The following is a 22,573-nucleotide window of genomic DNA, read 5'->3' as shown; positions in this document are numbered from 1 at the left end:
GTTTTCAACTACCGGTATGTAGTACATGTTGCCAGCTGACTTCGCCCTACCATTCTAGCCAGACTGCATAAAAGGCTGAAATCGGAGAATAATAAACAATTATACAGAAATTTTAACATCATTTTAAGGCATGTAAAATTAGTAATGTTTTTCAAAATGTTTTAATCTTCTACAAATGTTAAACAATTTCAGGAGGGTTCTGATAATGATGACGATGAAGGGGAGGAAGAAGAGGAAGAGAATACAGATTACCTCACGGATTCAAATAAGGAGAATGAAACTGATGAAGAAAATACTGTACGTATGGATGAAAATTCGCTTTTTGAAATTGTGCATTATTTTCATAGTATTTCAATTTTAGCCACTGAAGTTTTAGTTTTTGTGATAATTGAAATAATGTTTCTTTGGAAATTCATTTTTAATTTGTTTTCCTATCTAAATACTTTTCTTTATTAAAAAGTTCTTTGAATATATAATAATGTTATATTGCTCACTCATTCCTTGAGTTATGTTGAAAAAGTTATCAGCACAAAAGGTTCTGCCATACAAGATATTACAGTTAGAATTTCTGGTCTGAATTCTTGTTTCTCTTCTGTTTTTATAAGGAGGTAATGATTAAAGGAGGTGGACTCAAACATGTACCTTGTGTAGAAGATGAAGACTTCATTCAAGCTCTGGATAAAATGATGCTAGAAAATCTTCAGGTATTAACTGTTGCTCTAATCCAAAATATTCCATACAAAATACTGCAGCACATTTGATTGTGTTTCCTACCTAAACATTTACCTCTGCAGCAGCTTTTTCTAAGTTAGACAGTTTGAAGCTGCCAATACTTCTGGCATCCCACATCCTGATTTGCCACATTTCTGTGAAAATAGAATGGAAAAAATGTAATAAGACTTGGAACAGAGTGACTTCATTGTATCACCCTCCGCCTTTTCTCTCTGAAGTCATATCTCTATTTCTAAAACCCCTCACTTGCAGTTTGTTGAGGAGTCAAACTGCAGAAGATAAATATTTGGGGAAATTTAATTTAGTAAATTCTTAAGTTTGATTTGTAATTTGAATAACTTGTATATAAATATCTAGAGGAAATTGGTCATTTGATATTTAAAGAAATGTTAATTGTTTAATGTATTCATGATATTAAGATACTAGATTTTATAAAAAGCTCCATCTTCCCGGTGATTTAGGTAATTATGTTTTTCTGTAGTTAGAGGGAAAATCCCATGGACTGTTTACTTCAGCCCTATATATAGCTATTGTTTTAACCTTTGGTGACTTGAGAAGAGGGCTTTTGTTGGAATGGTAGGTGAAAGCCCAATGGAGTGTGGGCTCAGTGGGAAATGGAAAAGGAGGAAGTGAAAATACTGGATACAGGTAGAGCTGACTTGAGACGTTTTCTAGAAAGGGAAGAGAAATGGGGATGTAGCTAGAGAAGGTCAGAGTTAAAAGAGGGTTATTTTTAAGATAGAGGATGTTATGGAGTAGATGCCGATGGAATAATCCTCTCGAGAAGAAATACTGGATCTTACTTTCATTGATGCCGATAAGGTCAGAAGCTATGATAATGTATAAATTAGCGGTACAGGCCAATTTGCTTCTTCATACATCTAGAAAACTCTTACTTTATGAAACAAACCTTATAGTCACGTCATTTAGGAGCACACATCATCAAATAAAACATAATCATTATAATCCCTTTGATGAGGTAATAAACAGTTTACTCCTTAAAGAAGTTTTTCCTATCTTACATGAGTCAGTAGCGATTTACTCATTCATTCATTTGTCTAGCAAGTATTTATTGGGCCTACTGTGTGACTAGCACTGTTCAGGCTTAGTATAAAGTAGTAAATAAAAACAGACCTGGTTCCTGCTCTCAGAGAATGTACTTTTTGGGGGAGGTAGATATTTAACCACAAATATGTAATTTCAAATTATAAGTGCTAAGGAACTAAAAGAATGCTTTGGTAGAGTAAAGGAAGGGCCTCCTTTAGATAAGATAATCAGAGAAGGCATCTCTGAGAGCATGACTTTTAGACAAGACAGGTACAGAGGAGTCATCTGGGTGAAAAATTAGGGTAACGTGAAAACAGTGTGTCAGAGGTCCTGAAGCAGAAAAGAACTTGTGTTTGAAAAAACTTTAAAAAGGCCAGTATTAATAGAACACGGTCTGTGGGTGGGTCACAGCATGAGAACAGGTAATTGGGAGTGGCCCGGTCCTTTAAGGAGCTGGTTCAGACTGGGATAGGACTAAAAGCAGGGAGACTAACCAGGGGGGTGGTTAGAAGGCTGTGGTGGTAACCCAGGTGAGAGATGATGGTCATCTGTCTAGGAGAGTGGCAGAGCACATGGACAGAAGTCTGGATTTGAAAGCTGTTAAGGAGGTAGAATGAACTGGATTTATTTGGTGCTTGATTAGATAGCGGTGTGTGGGGCCCAAGGAGTCAAAGACGACACTCAAGTCTTTTAGCTTTTGGGCCACTGGCTGGTCTCTGACAGGGAACGGGAGAGTGAGCCCGAGTTCCACTTGTTAAGTTTGAGGAGCCTGTGAGGTGTCAGTGGAAATGTCTGGAGATCAGAAGAGAAACATAAACGGAGCAGTTGTTAGAGCATATTTAAAGCCATGGCAATAACTGACTCACCCAGATGTAGAGTGTGGAGACAGAAGAGGAGCAGGTTCTGGGTTGAGCCCTGAGGAACCCAGCATTTAGAAATGAGGTAGAACAGCTGAGGAAGTCAGAGGAATGGGAGCTTTTGATGTGGTCTAGTGACTGTTGCTTATTGAGCACTCTTGAAGAAGTGATCTGGAAGGATGGGAGGATGTGATCAGAGAGGAGGAAACTTTGAATTCACATTTTTGCATTTGTGTTTATGTACTGGAGAAAACTTCATCCTCTGTTAGGCACTGATTTTAAATCATTATCAAATACCCCAAACGAACAGTTGTACAGATGTCTTCCTTTTGCTAAAAATCATAGGAAGATGCAGTATCGTGAAGACATTGACTCTTCATGAATCAGGTCCTTAAATTTCATGCAGTCCTAATTCTGTCCCATGGGGGGCATTTGGGGATGGGGTGGGGGCGGGGGGAGAGAAGAACAGGGACGTGAATGCAGAGTGAACTTAACAAAATTATTCTAAAAGCATCTGTAAGAACAAACAGAATAGCTAGGAGACTTGTAGAAAATGAAGAGTGAGTCAAGATACAAGATATTAAAACACTTTAAACATACAGTAGTAGGTTGTTGCAGGAATAGATAGATTAATCAAACAGAGGAGAGTCCAGAATAGACCTCAGAACATGGCAGTTTAATCATGATGAAGTTAACATTTCAGATCAGTTGAGGGAAAATGGTGTATTCAACAAATGGTCAATAAAAATAAAGCTGGATTTCTGTTTTATTTCCACACCAGAATTAATTGCAAATCTCTCAAAAAATCTTAATAATTGTGAAAACTGTTGAGCACTGCATTAAGACTTTACATTTATTCTTCATACAGTGCTGTTGGATGCCGTTCATATTCCCATGTTTCACTTAAAGAAATAGGCTTGGAAAGACAAAAAAACTTGCTTAAGGTGAAAGGGTAGTGAGTGGTGTAGTCTCTTATCAACCATTTGTTACATTACTTTCCAGCACAGAATGCCATAAAAACCTTTAAGAAATAACAAACCAGGGGGGAGAAAAGTCTATAGCCGACACAACACGAGTCAGTATCTCTACTATACCAAAGAGATCGTACAAACTAACGAGAAAAGATGAATGACTCATTTTGTTGTTGTTGGAAAGAATATGCAAAATCGTGCTAAAGCTCACTGATAATCAAAAGATAAGCAAACTAAGAAGGGCCTTTTTATCAGATCATCAGATATTAAGATTTAAAAACTGACAGTATCTATTGTGGTTAAGTGTGGGCAAACATCTATATTTGGTAAGTGTAAATGAGTCCAGTGTTTTTTAGAGAAAATTTGGTAAACCTGTCAGATGGGCATGCCATTTGATCTAAAAAAGTACCCTTAATAATAGTCTCTCAAGTGCATGAAGTTAAATATAATGTCACAAAGATGTGACATTGTAATAGAAAAAAAGTCTAAACTGTCTATCAATAGAGGACCAATAAAATAAATAAGACACACCCCTATAATTAGCTCTGTATATATATTCAACTAGATGCCCAAGATATTGAATCAAAAAGAAGAAAAACATGTATGTTTAGTATAGAATAATATGCATCATGGTTGCTCCTGTTTATATGTGTATATAGTATATGTTTATATATGTATATATATGCAAGAAAAAAATCTGGAAGGACATGACCCATTGTTAATAGTTGTTGCATCTTGGAGTCGGGCTGAGGGAGGTAGCTGGAGGGATTGGTATGGACGCACTTGGTAATATGTGTGTGTGTGTGTATATATATATATATATATATATAAATTAATTAATTTTATTTTTGGCTGCGTTGGCTCTTTGCTGTGCACAAGCTTTCTTTAGTTGCAGCGAGCGGGGGCTACTCTTCGTTGCAGTGCGTGGGCTTCTCATTGCGGTGGCTTCTCTTGTTGTGGAGCACTGGCTGTAGGCGCGTGGGCTTCAGTAGTTTCGGCACGCGGGCTCAGTAGTTGTGGCTTGCGGGCTCTAGAGCGCAGGCTCAATAGTTGTGGTGCACAGGCTTAGTTGCTCTGCGGCATGTGCGATCTTCCCAGACCAGGGCTCGAATCCATTTTCCCCTGCCTGGCAGGCGGATTCTTAACCACTGCGCCACCAGGGAAGCCCGGTAATATATTTTTGTATTGAAATAGTTTACGAAGAGAGTATGTTAATTTTGTAATCAGGAAAGAAAGATAATTTACAAATCAAGATTCATCTAACATGATTCTTTCAAATTTTAAGTATTGATAAAAAGTCTTTATAAATCTTATGAACCTGGGAGAACTTTAAGCAAATTCTAAGAAATTGGAACTTAGAAATCAAAACAATAAAACCTTACACCTTTATTACCATTTTGCTTGATTTGCAAGTCTCTTGCATATATGGCACCTATATCAAAAGACTATTTAAATAGCGTTAAGCAGTTTTAACACCTTCATGGCCTTTCCGCATTACCTTCTTAGCTTTGAAGAGTCATGTTCCGCTCTTTTCTCATTCGTGCTCCATTCATCAGACTTAGAAAATTATTTGCAGTTCCCTAAATGCAACTGCTGTTTCACATCCTTGCTTTTGCACCTATTCCTCCCCTGCCTAAATTCCCTCCATATCCCTCAAACTGCTCTTTTACCATCTGCTTGGAAGAAGTCATGTGAAGTCTTAATGTTCTCAAATGTCCCATTTTCATTCAACCTTTTGTGAAATCTCAGCACCCACCCACTCTCAGCTAGGCTTATGGGGTCACTCCATCCCCAACACACGTTATACACAACCCAGATGAATCGTAATTAATTTATTTCTCTCTCTTACTTAACAAGTTTATGAGCTCTTTGAGGGTAGAGACTGTCTTTTTAATATTAGTATCTCCAAGCCTAACATGTAGTAAGTCATTGGTGAAGGTTTGTTTAAATAATTGGTTGATAAATGCAGTGTGAATGCTAAAAAATAATTGATATTAATAAGCAGGAAGTTAATCTGAACATTAATAGATTCCATTCACTCTTAAATATTAATTGGGCACCTGCTGTATGTAAAGCACCACCATAGAATGCCAGGGAAAGGGTTCAGTGATGAACCCCATCAGTCAGGTGGGACATCTCATGGATAAGCAGGCAGTTATGGCCTATGATAACTACAAAGGAAGATGTGTGCTGTGAATGTGAATGAGAGGACAAGTGCACTCAAGGAACAGGGAAACAGGAGAACCTACAGCATTGTTTGTTTGAGCTTGGGAGAGGCTGGAGCCATCAATAGGAGCCAAATCATATGGTTCTTCCAAGGCGTGTGTAAGGGTTTGGAGGTGGGGGATGACTCTGTGGTTTCAGAAGGACGACTTGGCTCTAAGAAATATAGCACTGAAGGAATTGTTTGCAATGTATTGGGCTATTTACATTTTTTCATTTCTGTCTTTAAGCAACGAAGTGGCGAATCTGTTAAAGTGCACCAACTTGATGTTGCCATTCCCTTGCATCTCAAAAGCCAGCTGAGGAAAGGGCCCCCACTCGGTGGTGGGGAGGGAGAGGCAGAGTCTGCAGATACGATGCCGTTTGTCATGTTAACCAGAAAAGGCAATAAACAGCAGGTAAGAATCTGTCTGCCGTGTATTCACAGTTGGTTGTTAGTTATCAAGTGTAAGCAGTAACTTTGTTTTATAGGTTCTAAATTCTCTTTTGCTTACAAGGGGAAAGACTGGAAACATTTAAAGTATTCAGTGATAGGGACTTCCCTGGTGGTCCAGTGGTTAAGAATCCGCCTGCCAATGCAGGGGACACGGGTTCGAGCCCTGGTGTAGGAAGATCCCACATGCTGCGGAACAACTAAGCACGTGTGCCACAACTACTGAGCCTGCGCTCTAGAGCCCGCGGGCCACAACTACTGAGCCTGTGTGCTGCAACTACTGAAGCCCACATACCTAGAGCCCATGCTCTGCAACAAGAGAAGCCACCTCAATGAGAAGCCCGCGCACTGCAACGAAGAGTAGCCCCTGCTCGCCACAACTAGAGAAAGCCTGCATGCAACAGCGAAGACCCAACACAGCCAATAAATAAATAAATATTCAGTGGTAGAAATAATTTTATCTATTATGTGTACAAATGACACATCTGACTTCTATGGAATGGATATTTTTTAATGGAAAGGACATTTAAAATTTAAATCAGGGACTTCCCTGGTGGTCCAGAGGTAAAGAATCTGCCTTGCAGTGCAGGGGACGCGGGTTCAATCCCTGGTCAGGGAACTAAGATCCCACATGCTGCGGAGCAACTAAGCCCGAGCGCCTCAACTAGAGAGCCTGCGTGCCACAAACTACAGAGCCCATGTGCTCTGGAGCCCGCACGCCACAACGACAGAGCCCACGAGCCCTGGAGCCTGTGTGCCACAACTAGAGAAGAGAAAAAATCCACATGCCACGACTAGAGAGAAGCCCGTGTGCCACAATGAAAGATCCCTCATGCCTCACCGAAGATCCTGTGTGCCGCAACGAAGACCCGACACAGCCAGATAAATAAATAAATTAAAATAAAATTTAAATCATATGTATTTGTTAGAAGATATAAATACCTTGACTTTCAGTAGAAGGATTTCATGTGTAAGCTCAGGGTGGGAAAGGAAAGGAGAGTGAGGGCAGATAATCTCAAGAAAATGCTCACTTGCCAAGATTTCTCTTGGGAAAAAAACAAAAATCATTGTTTTCTGACCCCTGATCCTTCTCCTCCATTCTCCTTAAATTACCTCTTCCTTCTTTCCCTTATCTCACAGATGGCCCTCAAAATCATTTCCCTGACTACTAAGCTATCACTTTGATTCATACATTCACTCATCAAATATTAATTGTCTACTATGTGCCAAATACCATCCTAAGTGTGAGGCTACAGTGATGAACAAGATGCAGCCCCTGGCCCCATGAATGCACAACCCAGCTGAGGGAGAGAGACAGCATAATATATTTGCAGATAGTGAAAAGTGCCCTGAAGAAAATAGAGCCTGGCTCTCAGATACAACTCTAGGATACATCATATATTACCAGTTCTGTAAAAAAAATTCCACACTTTAATATTTCTGAAATCAAGCCGCCTCTTAGAGTTGGTGGACTCTTGGGATAATTGACAGCATTCTTTTCTGTTTTAGTGGTATGTAAAATAATGGTGCATCTTATAATTAATGGAAGTGTCTATGAAATACAGTGGCTACCACAGCTTATCACAGACAGGTTCAGCACCTGGCTCCCCCATTCATTTAAATAGTCATTTAACAGATACTTATTGTTGACTTGCCACATACCAGGCACTGTTCCATGTGCAGAAATGCAGGAGTCAACCAAGTCCTTCCTTTCTTGGGAGCTTTCATTCTAGTATTGAGAGGCAACAATAAAGAAATAATGTCAGGTTGGAGACAGTGCTGTGTTGGAAAATAAAGCAAGATAAGAAGATAGAAGAGACCGGGTGAGGAGGAGGCTATGAGAGGGAGACAGCCGCTGCGGGAGTGACCGGAGAAGACCGGGAATGAGGTGTTCTCTGTGAGGGCAGGGATGCTCTGTTTCCTCCCTCCCAGCACAGCCTCCAGGAGATGATGCCTACCTTAATTTTTTATCTCTGCTTTGGTCAGGTAATATCTTGTTACTCAAAAGATCAAAGTTGTACAGTATACCATTATTTTGCTGTAGTGCAAATAAGTCTTGAGATATGAAAACTGAATACCAGTTAGGATCACAGAATGGAGGGCTGGGAACAGGGTTTCCATCATGAGTCATGTTTAAATAGTTAACTTTGATTTCGATTCCGAGCACTGCTGTATCTTTTTCAGACACTGTCTTACTAATTCCTTTCTAGTCAATAGGACTTTCCTCCGTCGCAGGTTCTAGGGTTATCAAGTTTTTAGGAAAGTTCCCCCCCTTTCTCACCCTCAGGCCAGAGATGAGCCCTCACATTTCCCCTCTCCCTCATCCTCCACCCAGTCCCTAGAAAAATAAGGGTTTGTTTTTGATCAAGACCCTAAACTTGGTGTTGGAGTGAGATCTTTGTAAAACTGCTCTTCTCAGCACTTGGAACTGCTAGTTCACCATGGTTACCAGGATTCTCAAAGCCCAGAGTTTTTGCTTTTCTCTTCTTTTCTAGGGATGACTTAGTACTCTGAGTAGACTTTTCTATTTCAGTCATCACATTGTAGGTCTGATTCATTTTCTTTTTCTTTAAAAGCTCTCAGCTTCCCCTTTCCACTCCCTCGCTCTCCCCTCATCACCAGATTTCTTGGCACAAAAAGGAAGGTTGTTTTTTTTTTAATTGTGAAGGGCAGTACGTGGCAACGTCAGTTCAGTAGGCCTTGGTTCCTATTCCCGTACAGCTCCTGAACATTTGTACTACATTGGCACACTTCTTGAGCCTTGATTTTTCTTATTTAAAAGGAGCCTTAGGGATATCTTTCTGTGAAGATCAAATTACACAACAGTAAATAATCAGTTTTCTTCATTCATCCCTCCCTTTTCGGAGGCACACATGAAAATTCACTATACCTGTGAATTTGCACACCCCATTTGATCTTTTCAGAACGTGTAGGCATAAAATTAAAACCTACCTTCAGAAACTTTGAAGCTTTGAAAAGTAAATTCATTTCAGCTGTCCTGAATTCTAAATTGTATGGGTCAACATAGGACCATATGTCTGTGTTTTAGAAGAAATATTTTTGGTTCAAAGTGGATAGATTATATAGTGTGTAACCTATATAGCTTCAGAATGAGGAGTGAGTCCTTATTTCTTAAAACGTGAAATTTTGTTTAAGGAAACATTTTTATTGAACTTTATTTTTAAAATGTTAGCAAACATGAAATGAGAGCTCAGAGTACTTGGTTATTAAGTAAATTTTCAACTCATAAACATTATTTGGAATTTTGGAAAATGTTCAATTTTAGGAACATTATTTGAAGAAACATCACTGTTATTTTGTGGTCTGAAGAAGAAAGTATATTTTGTTCTGATTTTTATTTCTTTATTTGACTTTTGGGCGTTGGCCCTTCTGGTGCAATGGTTTTCTTAGAAATGTGAAATGTGTAGCCTTATAGGAATCTTTAGTTTTTAAATGAAAGATCTCTTTGTGCACCAGATTTGTGCCCAGAAATAACTTTCTTCTGTAGTCAGTAGGAAAAGAAAAATTTGCACCAATGAAGTAAGTAGTTGAAAAGAAAGGATAATACTGTTGATAGTTTCTTTCTATATTTAAATGTCTGTGAATTAGAATAATGAATTGAAATAAAATGTTTTGATCATTAAAGCAAAAGTCTTAATGTAATAGAGCCATTATGTAATGTTTTCAAGAACTTTTTGATTGTTTTAAACAAATGCACAATATATTTATTATAGTTTAATACTTGTTAACAGTCCTGAAACAGGGACATCCTGCTAAAAACAAACCATTCCGTAGATAAGAACTCTCCCCCATAATAGAGAAATAGATCTCGTCAGTCAATTGCTTAACTCTTTCTCTTTTCCAGTGTCACAGCTATCTTTGGAATATGAAGGTCTGTTAAGCCTGAAGGCGGACTAGAGTATATAGTTCAGGAGGGCAGAACTGATTCCAGAGGGTAGAAATGAAAAGGCTGCAGATTACAGCTTGCTGTATAAAACCCTTTCTGATAGTTAGCCATATGTAATAGGGCCTGTACAGTGGAAAATGATCCCCTGTTGCTTAGATGTGTGCTCCCAAACAGGGTGCAAAAAAGAGGAACGTCTGCTTTTCCTGGAGGTTGAACTTGATGGCTTCACTTCCCATCCAGCCCTAATGGGTTTGTCTCCAGTAGAGTAACACTGTTGTCTGTTTACGTTCTTAGATGATGCTGTCTTTATTGACTTATTAGGGAAGGAAAGATTATTATTTTTCTAAACTCATTTAATTCTACTTACTAATTTATTTGAAATCTTTTTTTTCTCTGATTTTCTCAAGCCATTTGTGATTTCTTTATTATTATTTTTTCTCAGTTTAAGATCCTTAATGTACCCATGTCTTCCCAACTTGCTGCAAATCATTGGAACCAGCAACAGGCAGAACAGGAAGAGAGGATGAGAATGAAAAAGCTCACACTAGATATCAATGAACGGCAAGAACAAGAAGATTATCAAGGTATCAAATCTTTTTCAGGATGGAAGTGGAAATTTGGGCTTTTAAAGTACAGAACATCAAAGTTTTTATTCTGCACCTTTTCATGTCATGTTTGTATATATTTAGCCTGAGAAGTTGATTGTTTTTTATATTCCATTCTGTCTTTATTTTTCTCTCACTTATTTTGTAAAGTAACACTAATGTAATTTTCATCATATTTTGCTTCCCCCATAATTCAGTTAGGTTGTATACTGTTAGAGCTATGTTTGCAAGTGATATAATACCAAGTTTTAATTGCCTCATGCTGCCAGTCAACTGTAAGCAAATTATTATTCAACAAATGTCATTTCTTTTGTCTACTTGAGAATCCTGGTCTCGAGGACCCTCTGTTCCTTCAGATTTGCGGGCATCAAGTTAGGATTCCGGTTTTATGCAGACATACCCAGCACACTTGGATTAACTGGAACTTTACATATAGAGTCCACTGACACTTCATAAGTCAGCCTTTTGTCATTCCCCTGGCATCCAGATTTTAGAGCCATAACATGGCTATCTGTATAGTGCTATACTCACAGACTGCTTTTTGTGCAAGAGATTGTTGTATAAATAAATAGTTGGTTTTCTATCTTTTTTTTTGTTAATTTTTTTTTTTTTTTGACCACGCTTCGTGGCATGTGGGGTCTTAGTTCCCCGACCAGGGATCGAACCCGTGCCTCCTACAGTGGAAGCGTGGAGTCTTAACCACTGGACTGCCAGGGAAGTCCCAGGTTTCTATCTTTAAATCCCACTTCTAGAATCTTCTCTTCCAATTCAGTTGATACCCAGTGTTCTTAATAATAAATAATGGTAGGTAACACTCAGTGTAAGTGCTTACTATGGCTGGACACTTATGTACTTTATTGAATCACTTAATCCTCATAACAATTCTATGAGATAAGTGCTTATTATTATTCCCATTTTACATTTCGGGAAACTGAACCAAAAGTCGCATAGCTAGTATGTGGCAGAGCTGGGATTTGAGCTAATATTATCTGGCTCCAAACGCCATGCCCATAGCTGTTGTACTAAACTGCTTCTTACGCTGTTTCACTGCCTCACGACACTTAACGTCATGGCCACATTGACTGTAAAGGGAGCGTTGGATGTTAAATGATACTCAAGAGCATGTCTCCTCTCTTGATTGCTCTTCTTGTACTTCTTAATCATTTTAGTCCATATAATGGTTATTATTCTTTAGTCAGCTACCTGACAGTACTAATAAACTTCATCTCCATAGGGTTTTATTTGCTTCTTGGGAGTACATTTACCAACGTTAAATGCCTTTTCTGTTTGCTCCTAATTCCAGAAATGCTGCAGTCTCTTGCCCAGCGCCCGGCTCCAGCAAACACCAATCGGGAGCGGCGGCCTCGTTACCAACATCCAAAGGGAGCACCTAATGCAGATCTAATCTTTAAGACTGGTGGGAGGTAGGACGGTCTCTCTTATTTCTGCCTTAGCTATTTTTCATGGTGTCCATGTGAGCAAATTAGATAGTTCTGGATTATACCTAATGATCAAAGCCCAATGATTAGCAAAATAGAAAAGTCTTTGAGTTGTAGATATTTGAGTAAAGAAAACATATTTATGAAATAGTTTGTTTTTTTTTTTTTTTAATCTTAATTTCAGCCACACCAATCTTGGCTTTCACTTTTTCTGAGTGGACTTCTTTGGATTTTTTAGTTTTCTCTTTTGAGGACTAGTTATAGATTAGTTTGAGAGAAGTCACAGGCTTTCTGTTAGAATCTCTCAAGCCAGTGTTATGTAATCATAATGTTTACAAAAACTCAAAACCTGTTACTAGACTTTCAGTCATGCAGATTGAGTTTGTTTTGAGGTATTTTGTTTGTTTGTTTTTAAATCATAAAATATCCTACTGGGATCTATGCCAGTTCTTCTTAAACTTGAGTTACTTAATGTGAAATAATTAAAACTCTGTAAGGTATTTCATATAGAAGATATTGCCTAATATCTTCTTAGATATTGCCTAAGACCTCACTCATCTTTTTTTTAAAGTTGTTGAAAGTTTTGCTGGGATCTGATCTAAAGACCCGTACCTATCAACTTTGTTTTCTGTCTTGTGTTTGGGTTATTATCAAAAGTGACATAGGCTTTGTGCTCTTGCTGGTCTTCCTTGGGGTATTAGTATTTAGACTGAGGCTCTACAGCAGCCCTCAAATGTTGTCACCTTGTTGTTGGAGACAGGCGAGCAGGTGTAGAAAAGAGGTGCTGGGATAGAGAAATGGTCCACTGAGGAGAGTAGTAGCATTGGAGAAAACGCAGATGTTCCAGCCTGTGTCTTTACTCACTGAGTATATTTGTGTTCCCGGTAACATTTTTCTTTGAACGATATGCTCAGACAACTCTAATCAAATTGCAATTTAGGAAATTGGTTTGTCATTGACAGTTTAGGGATCTGTTTTTTAACAGCTATTGAGTGTAATTGTTTTTTTTTTTAGAAATCCACGTGACAAATGATGTACAATAGGCATAAGATACTAGGTTATTTTAAATTACCCGACCTTCATTAAAGTCCTTTAATAATACCTTTTATTGTGCTAAGATGTGGAACCGGCTAGGTTAAGAAAGAGGCCATGGAAATTTTAGTTTTCTCCTTTTACATTTTCTTAGAGTAGCTTTAAATATATACCATTGTGTTCTTGGTAATGTCTGCTCCCTCTTTCTTATCTTGACATTTTTCATCAACTTCACCGGCCGTATTGCAGCCTAACATCTCTGAACAGCATTGTTTCTATTAATCCCTAATCCTTTCTCAGTTTAGATATTGTAACTGTAGCATCGTTTCCTAATTTTTCAATGTTTGGGTGACTTTACAGAATCAATAAATATGACATTTGCTACATAATTACTATTTGCAGTAGGATTTGCTCCCCTCAGCTTACATTTCATCCAGCACCTTCCATGGGTTCAGTCCTGCACTGTGGAAAATTCAGAAGTAGAAGACAGAGACTTTACTCTCAGACTTATAGTCCAGTTGAGAAACCAGGTCCAGGTACTTGACAGCTAATTTTGCCCTAGTCATGTATTTATTTAAAAAATCATTGATGGAGAGTCTAAGCACCAAGCATTTCTCAAGGAGTATGGAATAAAAATATGGGAAAGCAGATATATCAACTTAAACATGCTGCTATAGTTGTGTATATGAACACAGAGATGTGCCTTTCTTAGTTTGCTACCAGTTACTCGGTCGTTTTTCAAAGTTCTTTGTTACCTTTCTGATTTCCTTCCCTCCCTCCAGCCCTGCAGTCAGCCAGACTTGGAACTGGCCACGCTGGCTGTCTCTCACCTCGCACTCACTGTGCATCTGCCTCCCCGCCCCTTCCCTGACACCTTGGCCTTGGCCTGGGCCGCCTCAGTGCTCCGTTCAGCCATCTGGGTGGCTGTCTCGGAGCGCTCTGCACGTGGGCCCCCCTCTTCTGTCGGCACACTCTCTTCCCATGACCTCTGCGGCTCTGCTGTCCTTTCTGGTCTTTTTCTTCCCTCCCTGCCTCCTCTGCTTGTCTCCTGACTCCAGGGTGGCCTTGCCTCCTCTTGGAAATACCTGTGCCCCTCAGGCTGGTCCTTGGCCCTCCTCGCTTACGCCGAGCGCTCTCGCAGGAGGTGTCCCCTCCCGTGGCTCTGTTACCAGCCAGGTCTCCAGCCCAAGCCTCCACTCTGGTTTCTGACCGTGCACCTGCTGTCTTCTGAACAACCACCTAGACGTCTCCCGGGAACTTCGACTTCAGCGTGTCCCCTCCCTATCCTCTCCCCTCCTCTGTTCTCTAGCCCAGTGAACGGAAGCTCTGCCCTCGCAGTTGTCCAAACTAGAAAAGGAGGTTTTGTTTTTGACTCTTCCCTCTCCATCAGTCTCTCTGTGTAGTTAATTAACAAATACTCTGATTCTACTGGTAAATGGCTTTCTCACACTGGCCCTGTTTATTCCACCTCCGCCACGGAGATCCTAGATCAAGCTACTGTCACCTCTCATCTGGATTACTGCCTGCAGCCTCCAGATATGCTTCTCAGTCTCCAATTTCAACCCCTTCCAATGCATCCTCTCTGCTCTCCCCACAGTGTTCTTTCTCAAGTGCAAACCTGCCATCTGACCAGCAGTGAGCTCTTGTGCTTAAACCCTTCAGTGGCTCCTCATGGCTTGTGGGATAAAGTCCCAACGCCTCACTTGGTTAACACGACCCTGCATGATGGGGGTGCACTCCCCTTACTGGCTTTACCTCTTGCTGTTTTTTCCCCTACTTCCGCCCAGCTGGTCTTTTAGCTCTTCTAGTTATGCCCTTTTTTGCCTCCCTCTGTTTGGAACCCTTTCGGACTCTTCCCCGGATAACTCCTGCTCCTCCGTCAGGTCTCCCCTTGAAACTCGGGAGCCTGACATTGCTGCCCTGGCTCACTGTGTTTCCCCAGACCTTGTTGTGCTTCGTCACCTGCTAGCTTGTCTCCATCCCCCAGGAGATTGAAGACTCAGGGCAGACATGAAGCCTTATCTTGCTTTCCATTTTATCTCCTCCATAGGTCTTGGTGCCTGGTACATAGTAGATGCCCAGTAAATATTTGTTGAATGAACAGAGGGACTTCAAGAGAATCTATGCTTAGTCATTTAATAAACTTTCTTCCTGTGTTATGCTCCCTAGCACCGTCATTCCCTTTTGTTTTCCTGATTTTGTGAGACTCCCAACTCTTGAGCTACTTGCTTTACCTATTTTAAATCTCTTCCTAAAATAATGACTTGGAAAAATAAATCCTAACTTGTCCAGCACTCTTGAAAATGACCCTCTGTAAAGTCTTATGGTTTTATAGTCTTCTCAAAGCCAGTGCTCTTAAAATGCAGGTTCGGATGAACATTGTAGAGGAACAAGCAAATGTGTAAAAGTGAGTTTTTGAGCCTTTCAAGTACCAAATGTTCTTTGCTATTTTTTAAACTTAAGTGAAGAAATGTAGTCATGTGGAAGAATGTTAGATGATGGGGTGGTGTCTTTTGGTAGTTTGGCTCCTCTTTATTTTCTTCTATTTTTAACGCTGGGCCAGACTCAGTAGGAACCTGTGCATCTAGAGCCGTGGTCCTCGGGTGTCTGCGTGCTGAAGTCCTGTAGAAAGAGGCAGAGGGAGGTTCTGTGAGTGAGGTCTGAGAAACTGTTTTCAATTTGACTCTTAACTTGGCTAGTACTTTTTTTTAAAAGTTATTAAATTGTTGACATTATATGTCAGATAAAGGGAAATTTACTTGGAAACTGTTATTAAAGCAGTTTTAAGTTTTTATTACCTGTAGATTTTGATAAGGCTCCCAGACATTAATTATAATGATTTTTATATTTTCTAATCAGGATTGAAATAGGGCTGTAAGTTAAAATTTCAGTCCTTCTCCCTGGGCAGGAATGCTCTAACAAGGAATAAACATTTGCTCATAATGTGTTAAAATGGCAGTAGCACTCTAAGTAACACAGTTACCAAGGTGTTCTGTAGTGCAGGACAGGGTTGCCTTCTACCCTGTGAGTGTTGAATAAACTGTGAAACTCAGCATCTTTGGCAAGTGTTAATATTAATACGGTTTATATGCTATAAATTTGTGTGGATTATACCTGCGCTCCTCAAACTTTAAAATACCTATTTTAACCATCCTGACTCTTGTTAAACTGCTGGTTCTGATTAGTTTCTAACAAGCTCCCAGGTGATGTCAAAGCTGCTGGAGTGTGGACCACACTCTGAGTAGCAAGGGGTTATAATAAGTGTGTCTTATTTATCAAAGACTGTGAACGCTTTTCCTGTCATTCATTGCGTTTATCTAAAGTATTCTGTTTTAGACCATTGCTTTGTCTTGACATCAGGGGAGAAACTGTTTCTTTCTCTCAGAGAATACTTCTTTTACTGACCTTTTCCCGTTCAGTTCAGTTCTGCACGACTTACGGATGTATCCAGCTGAAAATAGACTTTTCCGTATTTGCATTTTATTCTTTGAAAGTTTCTTGCTCATGCAACTTGCCTTGTGAGAGACAAACTGTATGAGTTTGCTAGAGCTGTCAAAAGAAAGCATGATAAACTTTGTGACTTAAACAACAGAACGGTTTGCCTCACACTTCTGGAGGCCGAAATCCAAGGTCAGGGCCGGGTTGGTTCCTTCTGAGGCTGAGAGGAGAATCCGCTCCAGGCTCCCTCCTGGCTTCTGGTGCTTTGCGAGCAATCTTTGGCCTCCCCTGGCTTCCACAGCACCATCTGACCCGTGCCTTCATCTTCACGTGGCGTTCTCCCAGGGTGTGTGTCTGTGTCCGGGTTCCCTCCTGTTACGAGGACGCAGTCACACTAGATCAGGGGCCCATCCTACTCCAGTCCGGCCTCGTCTTAACAAATTACACCTGCAGTGACCCTATCTTCAAATAAGGTCACATTCTGAGGTACTGCGGTTAGACTTCAACATGTGAATTTGGAGGGTACACCGTTCAACCATGACACAAACCATGAATTTTCAGCATCTTAGAAAGTAGTTACAGGAGAGCTACTGGGACCACCCCCTTCTGATCAGCATCAGAATTGCTCTTTTTAGTGCCCCTCTGGCCCCTGTTGTGTCTTAGTCCAGTAGGAGTTTGTGTGCTCTTTAAAAAGCACTGACTTGTCTGCAGACGTCAGTGAATAGTGGCTGGGGCCTTTTTTAGGGGCCTTTTCTTGCTGGAGGGTCGGCCTCAGTCCTGGTTCTTTAACATTGCCCTGTTTGTGCCTCTAGGAGACGTTGATCCAGCAGCACGTGTCATTTCATTAGGTCCTGTATCTGATGTTGTGGATAGTGGAGTCCTCCAGCAATTGAATGAGAGCAGTGGACACATCTCAGCATGTCGGTCTAGAGAGTTGCGAATCTAAACCTGGGACAGGCTGGGGCCATGAGGCAGAAACAGCAGCCTCTGCCAACACCGGAACAAGCCGACGCTTCCAGATAAGGCAGAAAAGGCCTTTTGTAATGGAAATCACGTGAGGGTTCATCTTCTCTTGAGAATGCAGTCAAGAAATGAGATGGTTGACTTGATTCCTGAGCAGTTACACCAAGAAGAGCGTCAGTGAGATGACTGAGCCGAAGAAGAAACGGTTGTAATGGTAATGGTATGGGGGAAATGAACTTGAGTTTAAACTTGATTTGAGTTACAGTGTCTCTGAATTGAACATCCCAAGTTGGAAGAAGATACATTTGGGGGCTCCAGGACTATAGTAGCAAAGTATAGAGCAAGCAGTAAAATCTTCTAGTGGAAACTTACATGCAGGACAACAAAATGATGAAAGATATCCAGATACCAGATAATCCACCAGGAAGGCTTTTGTTTAGGAATTTGTTTCAAGAGGAACAAGGGATGAGGGAGAAAAATCAGTTTTATCCATCAGAGTCAGTAATGTAACATTGCCTATTAGGGTAAAAAGAAAATGTGAAGACGATTAGTGTACAAAGCATGTACCCAGATGGCTTAGGGGAGTCTGACACCAGCCTAAGAACAGGGATAGTTGAGCCCATTGTAAGTATCATTGAAAACAGACAGCGTGCCAGGCAGATGTCACAGAAGATGGACGAAGGACAGCGAGAAGGGGATCCGGAGATTTTGTTGACCTTCATGGGTTTACAGCCTCTGTCTCTAAACAAAGTATGGAAACAGTAGAGCTTTTATTTTGCTTTTGTTTTTCTTTTATTTTGTTTTGTTTTCCCCCCACTAAGTAGAAATGAGCATTCTTAGTCTGTTTCTGGCAATCTGTTAATTTATTAGGATAGTTGTCTTTTGTTTGCTTTCCAATAGGCATAGTAAATTTAGTTGAAGAGCACATCTGTATGCTACAACTTGATTACATCTTTTTTTCTAGCTATTTTGCATTTTTTCTTTTACAATGTTTCAGTTTCTGCATGTAGAATTAAATAAGAAACAAAACTTGTAAAGTTGTAACATTTCACATGGAAATGCTGCCCGATCTTCACCAGCTTCAGAAATCTGACCTTTGCCGATGCTGCAATAAAGTGTTGTAATTTAGATTTGGTGTGGTTGTGTTTTATTTGGTTTGGGTTTTGGAAACCTATTAAATGGGTAAATCAGTATCTTCCACGGTCATCACTGTTCTTTATAAAATAGTCTCAAAGACGATTTCTTTAGCATTTCACTAGTATTGTTGCTCTCCCTTTAGCATCTGTTATTTGCATTGTTTTCCTGGGTTCCTGAGTTAGCTTACCTTTGGGGTCAGTAAAAAAAGTAGCCAGTGGAGTCCAATAGAATAAACATTTTTAGAGCAGGCTTGAAGCTGGTTATGATGGAAAATGCTGGCACAGCACAGTCTAGCCTGGGGTGGTGTTTATGATCTTACCCACGTGTGTGCCGCAGGGCTGATAAACCCCTCTGTAAGGCAGGCGGTTCAGAAGGGAATTGCGAGAACCATCGTTTTCAATTTCTTTCCAGGTGTTTATTCCAAGGCTGGCTGAGACAATCCAGAAGGCGTGAAGGAAGTTTCAAAACTCGACTTAATTCTCTTAACCCTATTTTCCAACCCTCATCGCCATCTTCCTTGCTGACCTGTGTACTATTCCTTGCTATTCGGTGTTGAGGAGAATGGTTTACAAGTTTTGTCATGTTTATATTGTTTCCAAGTTTAAATTGTTAGAGGGAACCAGGGGTAATTCTGCTGTGTATCATGCACAAGGCAGAGAATATCTGAAAATCAGCTGTGATAATTCACCTTCATTCACTTTTCATCTTTCATCTAGAAGAAACAAGGTCACTAGCGGGTGTAACCATAAAGAAAGTAGACCAAATAAGATGGTGTGCAGCACTGTGCTTTATTCCGTTAGATTTCTGTAGCAGAGAGAGGTTACTGGTGACCGAAAGATTAGTGACACGTAAGATGGGTTCTGTTTTAACCACCAAGGAGCTTGCTTATATTTAAAAACATAAATAAGGGGGAAAGCCTGCTGGCCTTTGGAGAAGACTGATTCTCATATGTGGTCAGTCTTTTGGCCTCTTTCCCCTACCTTGTGATCCACCAAAGGTAAGCAAAGATGTGAACAAACCTAATGTTTGCTGTCAGACTTCTCCCTTTGATCCTTTGATGCCTTTTGGGGAACAAATAAGCTGAGAAGGCCTCTGGGCAGCCCAAGGGTCACTTTCCCGGTGAGTCTCTGCACTTGCCTATGAGAGCCACCCAGGCCCTGTGAGCTCATACCCCATACAGTACCTGACCCGTGTGAGACCCAGGGGCTGGACAGATAGCACACAGCAGCTGGAAGAGCCCAACAAGGAGCCAGACTAGAAAAGGCAAACCAAATAAGCAGGACACGGCAATACCAAAGAGGAGAACATGGCACAGGACCCCGAGAGACCTGGTGGGGTAGTAATCCTGGAACATGTAGAATGTTAGTCCTGGAAGAAACACTCAGTTTGCAGATGGGGAGTCATCCTGAGTAGTGCGGTGACTTAACGTTCAGCGTAGTGAGATCAGTCATTGGCGGTATCAGAATTTTTGTGATTAGCAGAAATAACTTGTTGTAGAAAGGAAATAGGCCCAGAGTGGTGAGGCCAACAGCAAAGAGAGGTGTAGACCTCAGATTTCCTAATAACTCCAGCCATATCATAGAATATCTTTGGAATACTCATAATGGAAAACCTGGGATAATTTTTTTTTAAGACAAAGTATCTTCTTATAAAAAGCAGAGATGAAATGTATCTCAGGTTCCCTTCTAAAATGGTTTTAAAATTTTGTGTGCTTGGATGGGGATGGGGGTAAACCTCCAGCTATCCAGAAGCCTCTTTCATTTAGTTGCAAATGAAAGAGACCCAATTTGAATTCACTTAAACTCACAGGAGATTATTGTAAGGATCCTAAAGTTTGAAACCAACATGAGAATATTGTTGGGCTTTAAAGATACCTAAATGCAATCAGGATCCTCCAGTGTGTGTGCGTTCTGCTCCTTTGTAGTCTGCTCAGGTGTGCCTTAACAGAATACCACAAAGCAGCAGCTTAAACAGCAGACACTTATTCCTCACAGTTCTGGAGGCTGGAAGCCCAAGCACTGCTTCTGGTGAGGCTTCTCTTCCTTGGCTTGCAGCTGGCACCCTCACATGGCCTTTATTCTGCATCCCTGGTGTCTCTTCCTCTTATAAGGACACCAGTCCTATTGGATTAGGGCCCCACCCTTCTGATCCCATTTAACCTTAGTTACCTCCTTAAAAGCTCCATCTTCAAATACAGTTACATGGGGGCTTGGGCCTTCAACCTATGAATTTTGAGGGGGCGGGGCACACAGTTCAGTCCATAACGCTCATTGTAAACTTGGCTGCCAACAGCTCCTGAGTTTTAAATCTTGCAGCTACAGAAACAACCTGATGGACAGTGCAGCGAAGTCTGCATACCCACAGATCTGCTGGTCCATCCTTGGATCTGTGGTCAAGGGGGCAGGTTCTGTGAAACCATAGCTGCTCAAGCAGGAGCCTTAAGAATTACCTGGGGTGGGGGGCACTTCCTACACTCAGTTATCCATAATTGGGGTTCTCAGATTTTAAACATGAGGTTTTCCACATAGCTATACGTTTATTTCTAAAGTTTGGATTTTAAAGAACTCCAAATGTTTTGTCTGTACAACCTCTCATTAAAGCATCTCTTTCACTCTGTGTGGCTGGCACCAGGGTATAGCTGCCCCAGCTCTGTCTAGTGCTCTTCCCTAGACTTGTTTTGAATGAAAACAGAATGGAGGTAGAATCAATTTAAAAATATTTAGCATGCTATAAGTAAAATCATGTTTTTGGCATTTTTATTTATATGCAATTTTTTTTTTTAAACCTTTGGACGAAGTACAAGGGACAGTCAGCCATCTTCTGTTATCTCAGTAGAAATTCTTCTTTCTGGAGGAGTAACTTTGGAAATGGTTGGATTATTACTCAAATGTTTGTTTCCTTGGAAGCGGCTCTAGTTTTATAGTTACTGGGGAAAGCATTTCAGATTCTGCTGAGTGTGTGCATGTATGTGTACAAGTGCTCATGCTATTACCCTGTCTTTGGTTTCCTGTTGATACTGTATAGTCAGTCTGATTAGATTCATGGATTTAAACATTTAGATGAATACTTGGTGACCATGAGAAGAGAAAGATTGATTGACCCCATTCTGTATACCAGGCACTGGGGATACAGAGGTGGGGAAAGAATCACTGCCCCCGTGGGACTGATGTTCTAGTAGGGGAGACAGACAAGAAATGTGAAAAATTCTGTGAAATTAAGTGATGGTATCTGTAAAGTGCTTAGCTCATCACGTGGCACATAGGAAGGGTCTGTCTGATGGTGGCTAGTGTTAGTATGACACCTTTGCATATGCCGTTTCCTTTGCCAGAAATGTCCGCTCCTTACTGCCCGGCTGTGCTACTGGCCTTCCTCCTCTGGGAAACCTTGCTGTCCCCTCATCCCTGATTTAATTTAGATGCTTTCCTTGAGCTTCATCAAAGGGACCTCTGCCTGCCCACCTGCCCCTGGCAGGGGGATGAGGTTAATTGGAGGGTGGTGCTCAGCGACTGTTCTGCAAGAGGCGTGCAGAAAGAACCCCTTGATAGGAGTACCAGGCTAGGACTGGGGGACCCTGTGAGGTGCTCAACACGTGCTTCCCCCGAACTACGGGAATTCCAGGGAGTCTGCTCCACCCCAGGAAGTGTGTGTGGCCACGTTCCCAAACACCTCCCCTGCCGTGTCTGCAACAGGACTTCCGTGCTTGAAGGTGGGATTTTTTGCCAGGCTTCTTTGAGGGGGCATTGGCAATGGAGAAGAAGCGGACAGAGCAGAACAGGCAGCGGATTTGAA

At 40.9% G+C, this 22,573-nt stretch overlaps 1 protein-coding gene across 2 annotated transcripts in view; it reads left to right on the top strand.

Moving 5' to 3' along the window:
- The window catches only part of UPF2 (UPF2 regulator of nonsense mediated mRNA decay), a 93,285-nt gene extending 74,523 nt beyond the window's left edge, over positions 1–18,762 (top strand). The window contains exons 17-22 of one of the 2 annotated variants that reach the window (XM_068560160.1): positions 193–297; positions 606–704; positions 6,061–6,228; positions 10,613–10,754; positions 12,079–12,199; positions 17,497–18,762. In XM_068560160.1, the coding sequence (XP_068416261.1) occupies positions 193–297; positions 606–704; positions 6,061–6,228; positions 10,613–10,754; positions 12,079–12,199; positions 17,497–17,506 (645 nt within the window). In that variant the 3' untranslated portion in view covers positions 17,507–18,762. Of the gene's footprint in view, positions 1–192; positions 298–605; positions 705–6,060; positions 6,229–10,612; positions 10,755–12,078; positions 12,204–17,496 lie in introns of those variants that run through there. The other variant, XM_068560169.1, reaches the window with a different exon arrangement.
- The last annotated feature ends 3,811 nt before the right edge of the window (positions 18,763–22,573 follow it).

The sequence above is a fragment of the Eschrichtius robustus genome, chromosome 1 (assembly GCF_028021215.1).
Source record: "Eschrichtius robustus isolate mEscRob2 chromosome 1, mEscRob2.pri, whole genome shotgun sequence".
NCBI classification, from domain to species: Eukaryota; Metazoa; Chordata; class Mammalia; order Artiodactyla; family Eschrichtiidae; genus Eschrichtius; species Eschrichtius robustus.
This window is presented reverse-complemented; position numbering and strand designations above follow the sequence as displayed.